At 42.2% G+C, this 15,197-nt stretch overlaps 1 protein-coding gene across 2 annotated transcripts in view; it reads right to left on the bottom strand.

Moving 5' to 3' along the window:
* UHRF2 (ubiquitin like with PHD and ring finger domains 2) overlaps nucleotides 1-15,197 on the bottom strand; it is a 174,414-nt gene that overhangs the window by 104,352 nt on the left and 54,865 nt on the right. For both annotated transcript variants that reach the window (XM_034773107.1, XM_034773106.1), the window contains exon 4: nucleotides 4,388-4,606. In XM_034773107.1, coding sequence (XP_034628998.1) covers nucleotides 4,388-4,606 — 219 coding nt within the window. The remainder of the gene's footprint in view (nucleotides 1-4,387; nucleotides 4,607-15,197) is intronic.

The following is a 15,197-nucleotide window of genomic DNA, read 5'->3' on the forward strand; positions in this document are numbered from 1 at the left end:
TCCACAGTTAGGGAACCCCATTTGTGCAAACTTGGAAAAGAGAAAACTGAGAGGGGACATGATAGCAGTTTTCAGGTATTTAAAAGGGTGTCATAAGGAGGAGGGAGAAAACTTGTTCACCTTAGCCTCTAAGGATAGAGCAAGAAGCAATGGGTTTAAACTGCAGCAAGGGAGGTCTAGGTTGGACATTAGGAAAAAGTTCCTAACTGTCAGGGTGGTTAAACACTGGAATAAACTGCCTAGGGAGGTTGTGGAATCTCCATCTCTGGAGATATTTAAGAGTAGGTTAGATAAATGTCTATCAGGGATGGTCTAGACAGTATTTGGTCCTGCCATGCGGGCAGGGGACTGGACTCGATGACCTCTCGAGGTCCCTTCCAGTCCTAGAATCTATGAACTTGCATCAACACGATTCCAACAGTCGACTTTCCCACTCCAAACTGGTTTGTGACTGACCGGTAGCTGTCTGGAGTTGCCAGCTTCCAGACTGCAATAGACACCCGCTTCTCCACTGGCAGGGCAGCTCTCAATCTCGTGTCCTTGCAGCGCAGGGTGGGGGAAAGCTCCTCACACAGTCCCATGAAAGTGGCTTTTCTCATCCGAAAGTTCTGCAGCCACTGCTCGTCATCCCAGACTTCCATGACGATGTGATCCCACCACTCGGTGCTTGTTTCCCGAGCCCAAAAGCGGTGTTCCACGGTGCCGAGCATGTCCGTGAATGCCACAAGCAATTTCACGCCGTACGCATTACGCGGCTCAATAGCATCGTCGGACTCCTCACTCTCACTCTGGATCTTAAGGAATAGTTTGACAGCCAAACGTGACGTGCTGGTGAGACAAGTCAGCATACACCTCAGCAGTTCGGGCTCCATTTCCCACAGACAACAGATCGCGCTGCACAGAAACTGTTGAAAGATGGCACCAAAGGTGGATGGAAACAAAGCGATTTCTGGGATGTGAAGCGATGCATCATGGGGCGTTGGGACAGGACCCAGATGCCCTGCACCCACACCCCCTTCCCACAACCCATGGCGCCAGAATGGGAAGAGGTGCTCTGTGGGATAGCTGCCCATAATGCACCGCTACCAATAGCGCTGCAATTGCCGCAAATGTGGCCACGACAGTGCACTGGCAGCTGTCAGTGTGGACAGACTGCAGCGCTTTCCCTACTCAGCTGCACGAAGTCAGGTTTAACTCACAGCGCTGTACATCTGCAAGTGTGGTAAGGTTATTACCATCATCACTTTTTTTGGATTGACAATTACTATGCACTTTTAGATCAAATCCAAGCACCTGTTGTCAGGAATGTTCTGTTAAAAATTAAAGAAACAAACGAGTAAAGAAAATGCCATTAATTCAATTACCTGTCTAATGTAAGATAGTTCTTGAAAAGCACATCACACTTAGCTTTCAAGATAACTAAGTAAAGATTTCCTAAAGAATCTTAATATGTAAGTGAGAAAAAGTTGTGCTTCCCTCAAAATATTCAAAACAAAAGATTAAGAGAGGAACTAAATTAAGTTTATGAGTATTGTTACAAATATGAATTGGCAATGATGCAACAAATCCCAAAACAGGTGTTTGTAGGTGGAAACAAACACTTGAAATATTGGAATAAACAAAAACTCCACAAATCAAAAGCAAATAAATAAAAAGCCCACAAATACATTGCATATTATACAAGGGCTGTCACTCAATGAAATTCTGTATTGTATTAAGTACAGAATCAATCCTTATGTGGAGAAATGTCTGAAGGAGTATACCCACTGAACAATTCAGTAAATAACAGGGATTGAAAGTAAGTAGCCCACTTGTTTTCTTAAAGAGATATGGCCATTTTAATAGTCTTATGGAATTCCTTAAGAGTGGGTCTGGGTCTACAGAATAAATGGATACGGAGATCATGTGGGGGAAGGTTGTAAAGATATTTAGCCCCTGGAAATTATTACAACCACCAAGCCGGAAGCAGGCTACTGAATAAGGCATGCTGTAGAAGAAGAACTTCTGCTGTAAATGCCACCTGAAGAAGTCATTAAGCAAGTGATTGTTCACTCTGCTAAAGAGGGAATATTAGCTGGGTTTATAAAGACATAGGACTAGTTATTTTACTCTACTGATCATGTGTTGCTGTGGCATTGTCTAAAAATCCTATAGCGACTGTTTAAAAAAAAATAAATAAGCAAGTTTCCACACTCTGCTCAACCAACTCATCACAGACCTTAATCGCATGACAGCTAGGAGTGGATACAAGAAATCTTCTGGATTGCTGTACGAGGATTCACCTTTTCTCATACAACTTAGGCCTCATCCTACTCCTGTGGATGGCAAAACTAGCAGAACTGTTCTATTCAATGCTGAAAATATGGAAGAACAATTAGTGCATTTTTTTGGCCTTGTACTTGCTCTCTACTCAGTCATCCTACTGCTGGAAATAATGTGGGGAGAAAGAAGTCCTGACTCAGAAAGCTCAGCCTTGCTTCAAAGATGACTGCCAAATTAAGAGCTTGTCTACACAGCATGGCAAAACATGCCAGAGGGATGTGATCTGACGAGGCCTGCATCAACAACTTCTCTGGCAGGAAGAGTTTCAGTCTCACCTCTCTCACCTTCTGGGTACACTTGGAAAATGAATAATACATAATGTGTTCTTCCACAAGGCAAATGAAACACTAAGGATCCCCATCATTTATAGGCATAGTGCAGTCACACAAGTAACAGGTCTTGCAGATTGGTAACTCCGCCTCTACTATCATCTTAGCACCCTAATACAGAGGGCTGTCTATGCTAAAGGATACTTAACTGACTTAAACATCTATTTTTTTAAAATAGATGTGCCAACAGGCAAAAGGAAATTTAGTTTATCAACTAAAACTAATTAACAAATCAACTAGTCCTAAAATCTAAGGTGAAAGGCACAGTATGCAAGAGAAGTGGATAATGCCAAGGGTTGCGAATTGCAGCAATGGGCAGTAAGAAGGACCTATGGGGCTGCTGGAATTACTCTCCCATTTATGTCCTTGGTGGAGGGCACGAGACCATCCAGGACACTGGTGTGGCCCTAATGAATACTGCTACCCAAAAATAATCTCATCACACACACACACACACACACACACACACACACACACACGTAATCCATGTGCACCAAAAGCAGAATCTATATGCACAATCACCTGAAGCACTATAATTGAGAACTATACAGAGAATATAGTTAGCATCAAACTAGATTTTGGCCATGTCCACAAATCGTAGATTTCAGACCATTAAGTTAGTTCAGCAGAAGATACTGAAGGTAATAACCTTCTATTATGGTTTACACATTTCTAATCTCTCTCAATAAAATGGACAAAAAGAAAGTTATTTGATTGTCTTAGTTAGCATATCCAACAGAGGATGATTTTGAAACAGACAGATAATACTTCAAATTGAAGATCAAGGATATTTACATTAAAAAGGCATACTATGTTTCAATAATCCTTCAGAGAAATTTCTATATCCAGCTTAAAATATGTAACTTTGATTCACATGAAGAGTCCTGTGTTGAGAAAAACGTTCTAAATGTATTCTAAAGGCATTACAGCCTTCATTGCTAAACGCTGAAGCAGACTTGTTAGCAAAAGCCCTCTAAGGTGAAGGAAGGGATGCTTGTCTGCCCAAAATTCACCATGAAGTCAACATATAACTCAGACATCCTCAATTATAGCACTAAAAGAAAATGACAAAGGGGGAAGAAGGCAATCTCATTGCTTACCTCAAAATCCTGTACTAGACTTTTGTTGAAGTAAATTCAGCCTCTGAAGGGCTGTCCTTGAGCATCTTGTATAAGAGTCAGTGAAATAGCTGAATTTGTCCATATAGAAAGCTCAAAGAATTTGTTTACTCCCATTCCACTATTCACCTACGAACCATCTGGCCCTGAACATTCTACTAGCAGACTGAGAAGTCTGTCCAGATTGCCAAAGATAACTGTCACCCATTAGGATCTGGAGATTCCCAAAGGGCCTGAACAAAAAACAAAACAAAAAAATCCATTGAAAATGGATGGTTCAGCCTTGATGGTATTGAAGGAAAACATGTTACTAGTCTGATCCAATGGGATCACAGGTAACAGATCACGCAATAAGATTAGCCCTGGCAATTCAATCAACCAATAGTTTAAAAAAAGAGGAGGTTGAGAGGAGACAGAAGAGAAGACACCCACACTCCAAATGCATTGATCCCAAAAAGTCTCCATCTGCTAAAAAAAAATTCCAGGATCCACACAGATACAGAGGTAAAATGGAATGTTACATTTTTAATCTAATGAAACGCAATGGCCAAAACTGAAAGCTCTGATTTTTTTTTCCTGCATACAGCATGCTTTCAAAACCGGTCAATAAAATCTTACCCCAGAAGAATTTTGGCATGAACTTCTTTGTTAGTCCTTGAGATTTCCCTCAGAGAGGTAATTTCTGCATCAAACCAGAATCCTCTCTCTTCTGGAGTCTCTACATTGTAGTTAACCATCACCATATCACCCACATTGAGTTCACTCCACTTCAAAATGGTTCTTGCTCGTGGTCGAAGATTATTGGCACGCATTTCTACTATACCATTCTCTGGATACCTTGGGAGGGGGGAAAAGTTACAAATTAGTACTTGCACTATTATATGAAATAAATCAAAGGGTAAAATTTTAAAAAGTGCCTCAAGTGACTTAAGAGCCTGAGTCCCATTTTCAAAAGTGATTTGATTCCTAAATCCTATTTTCAAAAGTGATTTATGTTATTTTGAAATGTTTGCTTGTTCTAGGACTACAGTCCTTGCTACCTGGGATTTGAAAAACAGTTTTAATCAAAACCACAAAGAATCACGCTTATGTAAGGTTTTTGCTAGAAAGATGCTAAAAAATTTTCAAATCTGAGCACTAACCTGACCCAGTCTTGCTCATACACAGGTCAATAGCAAAATTCCCAAACATGCCCACAGTGAAAAGAAACAAAGATTAGTATCTTGAAAATCCCATTTCTAGTCTAACTCTACCCCCATTAAAGTCAATGGCAAAATTCCCATTGACTTCAATAGCAACACAGTTTTTGAAAAATCCAACCCTACCTATACAGACAGCATTTACCAACAAAATTATGCAAGATGAAGATAGCATAGGAAAAAAGTATACATTTGCTCATCAAACAGTAAGTAGAATGGTTCTGAAATTCCACAGACAAGCAAATAAATACAGCTAATCACAGAAAGTTTCTCAAACTCTATTATATAAAATGGCCGATTGTTTTAAAATGTTTCTCCTTTTATTTTAGTGATTAGCACTTTAGTAAATGATAAATCTTAAAGATTTGTTAAAAAATAGAAAACTCTAATGTGATTTAATAAAATCCTGTTATTTTTGTAAGTTATTTTAAGGAGACACGTGAATTGCTAGGTTTTTACAAGCAATCTCATTTTCCTCTAAGTGGTGGGGCATACTATTCCAGCATAGACATACACCACACTAGAATTGTACCGTAAATACTTCTAGTGAGCTCCATTCTTTTAAATTGGGTAATACCTATGTAGCAGGAGTAATGCAGTGATATCTATTTGAAAAATAGCTACAGTAAAATGGCATGAGCATAGAATGTGCTCAAGCTTTTCGAGGAGCCAGCTACTTAGTATAAGAACAGACTCTCCTTAAATCCTCTGTATAGATCCATTTTGGCAATGGCTGTAGAAATCACAGAGCTCTGCCTATGTAATAGGGAAAATGGCAGAGTGGAAGGCTGAACACCAAGAAGAAAATTTTGCTGGTAGGAAACAAATTAAGATACCCTGTTACAAAAATGGAGAAATCAGACCTTTCGTACTGAAATAAAGCAAGAATTCAAAGAGTTCACTTCTTTATTTCTGGTATGACATAGTATAAGGAGATTCTATTTTGTAACCAATTCCAAGGGGATGGATGGACACACACCCATTATGTGCAAACAACTCTCTCTACAAATTTAAATTATGAAGAGAATAACTGTTGCCTGAAGACAACTACTGTAAAAAAATATTTGTTAAACGTTTAATTGTTTTTAGCTAATTTTAATCTGAATTATAACTCAAACTAAATCCTCACTTTGTAATAATTTCTTCTAGAAGTTTTAGCAGTGCTCATGAGTTTATCAGTATTACAAGCTATACCAAACATGAACTGGTTCCAGACCATGAGGCCAAAATCCTACACTTATGAATCTCAGGCATGCTGGAAAGTGAAGGAGGCATGTTGCCTGCAGTTCAAGGTGGCTCAGAGGCCCAGGGAACACCACACTGCACTGTACTTTATTGTTGCTCCAAGTAGTAACTGTACTGCCACAGGTGCCTGCTGCTGATGGCAGCTTACATGCTAGGACATTGATCATCAAACCATAGCCCAAAGTCAACAGCCTATGCTTAGAAGACTGATCCAAAGTCCACCAAAGTGAATGGAAAGCCTCTGATTTAATTGGCGATTAATGGCCTTTGAAACGGACCACAGACTGGCCACTCCTCTACCAAATCTCTTCAACTAGGTGTCATATCCTGACCTGTTACTGCCCAGGTAAGCTAGGGAAGAGACATGAGTGCTTCACTGTCCTTCCTATCCCTTCCTTTCTCCCCCGGGGTTCTGCCCGTCTTTCTGGTCCTGTACGTGGAACCGGAAGCATTTCAACGAATGCTCCCATGGAGTCTATGAAGCTAGGTCAGTGTCTGGAGCAGGGGTAACATTGGGGGCTGATCGAGAGGTCCAAGACCTGTGAAAACCAGTGTTGATGGGGCCAAGCTGGGGCAATCAGTATAAGATTGGCCTTGTTCTTGCACAGAACTCTGGGCAGAAGGGAGGGGGGGAATAAACATAGCAGCCCTTCTGACCACAGCAGTAAAAATGCATGTCAGCGAACCTAGGCTGTTGTGTTATCCCTTGTTGCAAACAACTCCACTTGGGCAGATGCCCAGAGCTGGAAAATGGACGTTCCTATGTCTGAGTGACAGGACCACTTGTGGTGATTGAAAAACAGCCTCCACAGGTGATCTGCCAGTATATTTTGAGCCCCCGGGCCATGGGCCCCCAGACAGTCTTGCTTCCCAACACAGCAGTGAGGCCCAGTCTTCTCCCTGCTCTTTTACATAAAACACAGCAATCATTGTCGATCAGCACCAATACACCCATTTGCCTGATGTGATAAAGGAACTCCATGCAATCTAAACAGATGGCCCACAGCTCCCTGATGTTTATGTGTAGACTGAAATTTTGGGGTGACCAGAGACCCTGTGTCTGCAGGTGTCCCAGATGAGCCCCCAACCCCACATCTGAGGCATCCATCATTAAAGTAAGAGTGACCAGGTGGGGCAAAAGCAACTCCCTTGCATACACTGGGCAGATGTGTCCACCAATCTAGGGAGGTTAAGATGTGACTTGACATGTGCACTAACATGTTTATGTGGTTCTTTCTTGGAGAAGATACCTCTGCCACCCAGTCCTGAAGGAGTCCGAGGCGCAGTCTGGTGTACTGGACCACATAAGGGCACACTGCCATGTGCCCCATCAGCCTTAAACAGCCTCTCACCACAGTGAGAGGATAAGCCTTTAAGTCCAGAATGAGGCTTTGCATCATACGAAATCTTATCTAAAGCTGTAAAGCCTGGCATCTGTCGAGTCCAGGACCACACCAATAAACTCTGTTTTCTACACTGTAGACAGGACTGATTTGTCTGATTTGATCAGGAGGCCTAGTGTGTCCAAGGTGGATCAGATTATGCGAATGCTGACCACCGCCAGTGACCTGGATTGACCTCTTACTGGGGGCATTGGCTGCACAAAGGCTTGTTGTGGGGTTCTGGGTGCAACGGTAACAGGACTCTACAGGGGTCCAGGTGAAGGTGGTCGAGACTCAGTTGGGGGGGGTGCTTGGGTGGGAAGGTCTGGGGGGGGCTCAGTGGTGGGGTCCAGATGCTGGGGGAGTGGGGTTCAGTGGGGTGGGGATCCAAGTGCAGCTGGTTGGTGCTCCGTACAATGGGGATCCAGGTGCAGGTGGCTCGCTGGGGTAGTCCAGGTGCTGCAGGAATGGGGCTCGTCAGGGGGGTTATGGGTGTGCGGGGGTGAGGCTCGGTCAGTGCAGCAATTGTGAGAGAAGGGGGAGAAGAGTTTGCAGAGCTTCCTATAGCTGGGGAGAAATCTGAGGGTGGGTCTGACATAACCCCAGATGCCATGCAGGGAAAGAGGAAGTCCCGTCTTCCCCAGCCCAGCCAGGACTAGCAGCTGAGCCTGGTGCAGGGTGGTAGTCACCAGCTGGGTCTTTCCCAGTCCCACCACCTGCTCCACAATGTTTACATGTCTGCCGGCTGCCTTGGGCACCCAAAACATACTGGTAAGGAGGGTTGTATGACTGCTCTTGTGGCTTCCCTCTGCTTCCACATCAGAAAGTCATTTTTCTGCAGGGAAGCAAAGAAATCTGCGGGGGGGCATAAATTCTGCACATGCACAGTGGCGCAGAATTCCCCCAGGAGTAAATACACTACTGACAGTGGGCTAAATTCTGCTCTTGAGTACATTCACACTGCAATTAAACACTTCTGGCTGGCTCGTGTCAGCTGACTCAGGCTTATAGGGCTCAAGATACAAGACTGTTTAATTGCAGTATAGATGTTTGGTCTTGAGCTCCAGCCTGAGCCTTGGGACTACACGAGGGGGGAGAGTCCCAGAGCCCTGACGCCAGCCCAAGTCTGAACTGTAATTAAACAGCCTTGTAGACCGAGCCCCCCACCCCCACCCCAAATCAGGTGATATGGGCTGGACGTGAGTGTTTAATTTCAGTGTAGACATACCCTTAGTTGTAGCACTAAGTTTGGCTTACCTAAGTTGTAGAAAATTTGGTATAGTACCCTCAAGCTACAAAAGTTCTTAAGAAATTATATTCACAATGGGCTACAGCATGGTTTTATTTAAGTTATAAACTTAGTATAGAATATTTTAAAAAGAGAAAGACAAAAGGTATAATAAGGATCCAATATTCAATAGATATTGCACAAAAAGAAACCTTGTCTTTGTTAGCTGTATCCTTACTGAACCTACTTCTAATTTTAAATCTTAATACTAGCATAGCAAAATTCTCATGTGGTCTCACATCTCTATGGAAACGTTTCTTAGCAATCAGTTGCCCATGAAGGAAGATTCCAGTCCTCCTTGGCCACAAGCAGTATTTAGGCATTCCTAGCATGCGATACAGAGAAATGTATTAACCCTATGTCACTATACAAAAATCTTTTCCTGGTACCAAGGAATTCCAGAGCATACTTTAATCCTTTTCCCATCCACCATCAGAAACTGCTGTAACAGAAGAGATAAGATTCTAAATTCACCTACTGAAACCAAAACAGGAGGTCAGGACTTTTCTGCTAGAACGATATATAATGTCTGTTCCAAAACTCAATGGTTACAACTCTTATTTAATTTTCCCCATATTTGTAATCTAAAGAAAACCAAAGTTCATTACAAATTTTTTTAAACAAGAGTTTTTAAATACACAATCAGAATTTAAGAATGTGCAACACACCTAACTGAATAATGTCAGAGCAGATCTTCAAAATAAAAGATCTTTGCAGCTTGTAAATTAAGGATGTATTCTACAGTATCTTACCACAGCCCCCACTAACATTTTTCTTAATCATTTCCTTTTTAAAAATAAATGTTAAATGTACTATTACTTCACATTAACACTACCAAATGGAAAGGAATTTTGGTTCCTGGTCTGTCTGCCATTAAGTGAATTTGGACTTACAAGGATCTCTTTCACCAACCACAGGTAGAGACCTCACCGCCCGCAAACCCACCCCTAGGATCTGTTCCTCTTTACCAGTTCAGCCATTCACCATTATGGTAATCTAAAACAGGGTTTCCCAACCCGTGGGTTGGGACCCAAAATTGGGTTGACAGAATGTTTCAAAGGTTACGTGGCAGCTCCTGTGGGTCTTGTCCCACAGGGCTGGCTGGGCTTGCTTCCCTGCTCCAGGCACTGCAACCTCTGGGGCCCCAGCGCCACTTAGGTTTGGCCGAGATGTCATGACGACAGGAGTCCAAGTAAGCCAAATCTGAGTGAGAGGCACTGTACTCCATGAGCCAGGTCACAACTCCACTCAGATAAATTTGATCTAGTCAGGGTAACCGGGCCAAACCTGACTGGCACTGCAACCCCAGAGGTTGCAATGCCTGGAGCGAAGAGCCAAGTCCAGCCAGCCCCACAGCATAAGAGCTGCAACTGTGGGGTGAATGCTGGGCAGCAACCAACTCTCCTCCCTTCCCCTGCCAGTGGGTAGGACCCAACCGAAACCAAGCTAGGGCCTCCACCCCCAAACTGTTTACTGGGTCACGACAGGCCATAAACATTTACAAATGGATCCTGAGCACAAAAAGGTTTACAACCACTGATCTAAAAAGACATAGCTGTCTCTTCCTTCAGGTACAGATACAGGTACTGGAGTTCATAAGTAAAGCTATGAGTGTGTCATGTAGATCATGGAAATCACGGATACCGTGACTTCTGCAGCAGTGGCAGTTTAGGGGTGTGGGAAGGGGTTCAGGATTAGGGGCAGGAAGTTGGAGTGGGTGGGGGGGGCACATGCCTTGGAGTGGGTGGCTCCCCAGCTCCCACTGGCACAGCTCTGCAGCTCCTAGGCGGAAGGGTCAGGGGACTCCGCGCACTGCCCACGCTGGCAGCTCCCATTGGCTTTGGTTCCCGGACAATGGGTGCTGTGCAGCCGGTGGTTGTGCTGGGACACGCGGAGCTGGGTAGGGAGCCCCTGTCAGCCCCACCAACCCTCCCTCTCCCCAGCACCAAGGGGTCTGAGGCCAATTCCCCCCCCCGCCCCCCCCGCCCCCCCCCCCCCCCCCCAAGTTTTAATTAGGGTTGTATAGTAAAAGTCACAGACAGGTCATTTTTGTTTATGGCCCGTGACCTGCCCATGACTTTTACTAAAAATACCTGTGAATAAAGAGCAGCCTTATTCATAGGTTTTTCTTAATACCGAAAACTGACAACTCCTTCCTTCACCTTAACTATTATTGTTTGCAGCAGGAGAAAGTCAAGCATTCTCAGTCACAAGGGGGCTCTTTTTCAGCTAAATATTAGTGTAGTCCAGTTACCCAAGAGGTTTCTTTGAGTTTTGAAATCTCATGGAGGATTTCTTGAGTGGGAACTGACACACCCATCCCTCTGTTTAGCATGATAGTAGTAGTAGTAGTAGTAGTAACCTAAGCAATGCTTCATCTCTGCTCTTTGCAGAATTTCCTATTTAGAACATCCAGCAGTAGTCAGCCAAGGGTTGATCCGTGCATCATTGATTCATCTTTCCCAGAGTGAGGAAAAGGTCTTCAACAATACAATGAAAGACCCCAGACTGACACACCAGTACCCCAGTAATCAGAATTATAGATGCCAAAAGTATTAGATTGCAAAGCACAGATGGAACTCCAAGTTCAGGGCAAGTGGAACCTCCAAGAAACTCAACACAGAATCAATTTACTAGATTTAGAACAAGCAATGCAATGCACAGCACATCTGGCTCCCAAAAATTCACTTCTAATGCATGTTTACACACATGGAAAACAACACCACCACCACGGTATATCTGATTAATCAAGGTGGAAAAACAAGGAAAAGCTTACGTGGTGACTCAACAGTTCTTTTCCTATTCCCTGAAGAGAATCTGTCAATCAAGACAATCTATAACAAAAGCACCTATCAGTTTGACTGGCTAAGCAAACACCATCAAAGCAGGAAATGGAATTATATTAAAGCAGTTAATAGAGACATGATTGTTTCTCCAAGTGGTCTTCTATGCTACCCAAGGAAACAGTGAAGTTTTGCTACTGACACCAGTATCCCTAGGTCTGCAGAGAAGGCATATTGTCATTGTCCTGGACACAATGTTTGGCTCATGCCTTCCCCCTCTTTTCTGACTGCCAAGATGGCCAGTGTCAAGCAAAGACCATCACTCATACTGACCCAGATGTCTGTGGTTCCTAAATAGACATCTGAATAAGTCTCATCAACCATGGATCCTTCTGGAGATTACATTCATCAAAGCAATCTTACTAACAGAAATCCTTCAACATGAGACATACTGCCTGGAACCTGACTGATCTCACCTCCTTTATAAGGACTATTCCCAGAATCTATATTGCTTACTAAATCCAGAAAGGCATCAATTAATCAAGTTTACAGAGGATTTGGAGAACACAGTCCTACTGTTATGTACAAAAGGAGGTACATTTCCTACATCTCTTCACTAAAGAGATGTAGGAGAAATTTCAAGATTACTTTGGTTTGGGGTTCCAAGCACTTTCTGATAAATTGGACAAGTCTCAGCTCTGGAAACTTTTGAGATCTCACTAATAAAATTCCAACATACTGCTTCAGCTGTATATTTCCAGATTTCATAAGTGAGTTTCTCAGACATCTACCCCACCCACTATTAGGAAACCTCAACTTCATATTGCCAATACCCACTAACCCTCTCTCTGAGCCAATGGGAGAAGCATCCCTGTCAAGATGGTTTTCCTCTTAGCAGTCTTTTCAGCTAGAAGAGTGGGCAAACTTGGTACAGTAATCAAAAAGCCCTTATCTACCATTTTTTCTTGACAGGAGAGTCTTTATCCCACTTCCTGCATTTGTTCCTAAGGGGAATACTGCTTTTCACTTGGATCAAAGTCAAAATGGGCGTTCGCATGACTGCTGTAGCCAATGTTGCAAGATATTTATGTACCAGATATGCTAAACCCTCATATGCCCCTTTATGCTTCGGCCACCATTCCACAGGACATACGTCCATCTGGATGACACGCCTTTTAAAAAAAAAAGTGTTAATTAAAGTTGTGTCGGGGCGGGGTGATGGGGGTGGGGGGGGATTGTGTCTCCTGGTCTGTGGTTTTACCCATGTTCTGCCATATACTTCATGTTATGGCAGTCTCAGATGACAACCAAGCATATGTTGCTCGATTTAATAACGCTTTCACTGCAGACTTGACAAAACAAAAAAAAGGTACTAATGTGGGATTTCTAAAGATAGCTACAGCACTTGACCCAAGGTTTAAGAATCTGAACAGGGTTGTGGTGTGGAACATGCTGTCAGAAGTCTTAAGAGCAATACTGCGATGCAGAAACTATAGAACCTGAACCACCAAAAAAGAAAATGAAAATTTGTTGGTGGCATCTGACTCAGATTATGAAAATGAACATGCATCTGTCCGCACTGCTGTGGATCATTATCGAGCAGAACCAGTCATCAGCATGGAAGCACGTCCTCTGCAATGGTTATTGAAGCATACAAACATTTAGCATATCTGGCACATAAATACCTTGCAACACCAGCTACAACAGTACCATGTGAACATCTGTTCTCACTTTCAGGTGACACTATAAATAAGAAGCAGGCAGCATTATCTCCCATAAATGTAAACAGACTTGTTTGTCTTAGCATTTGGCTGACCAAGAAATAGGATGGAGTAGACTTGTTGTCACTAAAGTTTTGTTTTATGTTTGAGTGCAGTTAAAAAAAAAAGTCTGCATTTGTAAATTTCACAAGAAAGATTGTACTATAGCACTTGTAGGAGGTGACTTGAAAAATACTATTCCTTTTGTTTATCTTTTTTACAGTGCAAATATTTAATAAAAGATATAAAGTAAGCACTGTATACTTTGTATTATATGTTGTAACTGAAATCAATATATTTGAAAATATAAACATATTTATATTTATATTATAATAAATGTAAATTGGTATTCTATTATTAGTTGTGTGATTAATCGTGATTAACTCAAAACAAATTAACTCACAAAAATTAATCGCTTGAGTTAACTGCAATTAATTGACAGCCCTAGAATAATTCTATTTACATATAACAAGGCCTTAGAGGAAATCCAATAGATACTTTTGTTCTGTGTTTGTACAGTGCCTAGCACAACAAAGTCCTGGTCCCTGACTAGAGCTGCTAGACACTACGAACACACAAATAACGATAATGCTCATTTTATATAGGGGACAGAGTACACAGCTAATATTTTCCACCCAGAAAATATTTTGTCAGCTATTTTTCAGGTGTCTATTGAAGACCGCCGGGTGCAGACAAGGCTCATTTGGCCAGGTGCAACGACTACTTCAAGGGTAGAGCAGGACCAAACAATAACAACTGTCTTGCAGCTACATGGTCTTAAGCCAACTTTCTTTACTTGGCTCACACAAGATAGTATTTTTAGCCTCATATGGCACACTTTTTGAATAAAGGATCTTTTAGTTTCAATTCGGTGTTCTGCAATAAATCCTTTAAAAAAGAAAAATGGTTTGTTGTTGGATAAAACTTTGTTTTGGTTCTCATGACTATTCCCTTCCCCCCCTCCCCCAATTTTCTTGGAGGATTTTTATTACTGCTTGCTATTTCCCATCAGTACTAGACTAATGGAACAGTGGGTACCCACATAGGAGAAAGGTAAAATTAGTTTCCTTACCTGTAGTGTTCCCACTGTTCCATTAGAACCCACCCTGTGCTTATATAATTGTTGTTCTAAGCCTCAATGGCTTGAAAGAGCACAGGAATAAACATTTCTGGTTTGATAGGAGGAGATCTAGAGAGTGAGTAAGAGAAAGTGTTTTTAGTGAAGCACTTCAATTGTTAATCTTTTTATAAAATTATATATATTTATATATAGGTCCCAGCTGGGAGAAATGTGGGAGCTGACAATCAACTGGGATGGGGGAAGATAGGAGGGATCTTGAGTCTACCTCAAAAGCATGGAAAGAAGGCTGAGAGACCTGGAGTACTGGCCTAACAGAACAGCTGATGCCCACTAGGAGAAAGAAAGTTATTGGCAAGATAAAACTAATTTTCAATGGTGTCTAATGGTGAGACTTTCACATGCCTCAAAAGACTATCTACTGGGAGATGCATATGACCGGGCTAACTCCATTTATATTTTAAGGCAAGTTCAATTAGTGTGATGATACCCGCTGATACAACATTGTCAGACTGTGTAATTTTTTCTACAAATTTCATTTGTTTGACTGTTCTACTAAAAAGGATGGAGGCGGATATAACAATTCTTGGAAAAATACTGAGTGCTGCTTTCTATTTCTTCTATAGGGATTTACTCCTGGATAGTGGTGGCATTTGCAGAGTATTTCAAATTTGTCTTTAATAAGGTCTTTGA

Source organism: Trachemys scripta, chromosome 6, assembly GCF_013100865.1.
Source record: "Trachemys scripta elegans isolate TJP31775 chromosome 6, CAS_Tse_1.0, whole genome shotgun sequence".
Taxonomy (NCBI): Eukaryota; Metazoa; Chordata; order Testudines; family Emydidae; genus Trachemys; species Trachemys scripta.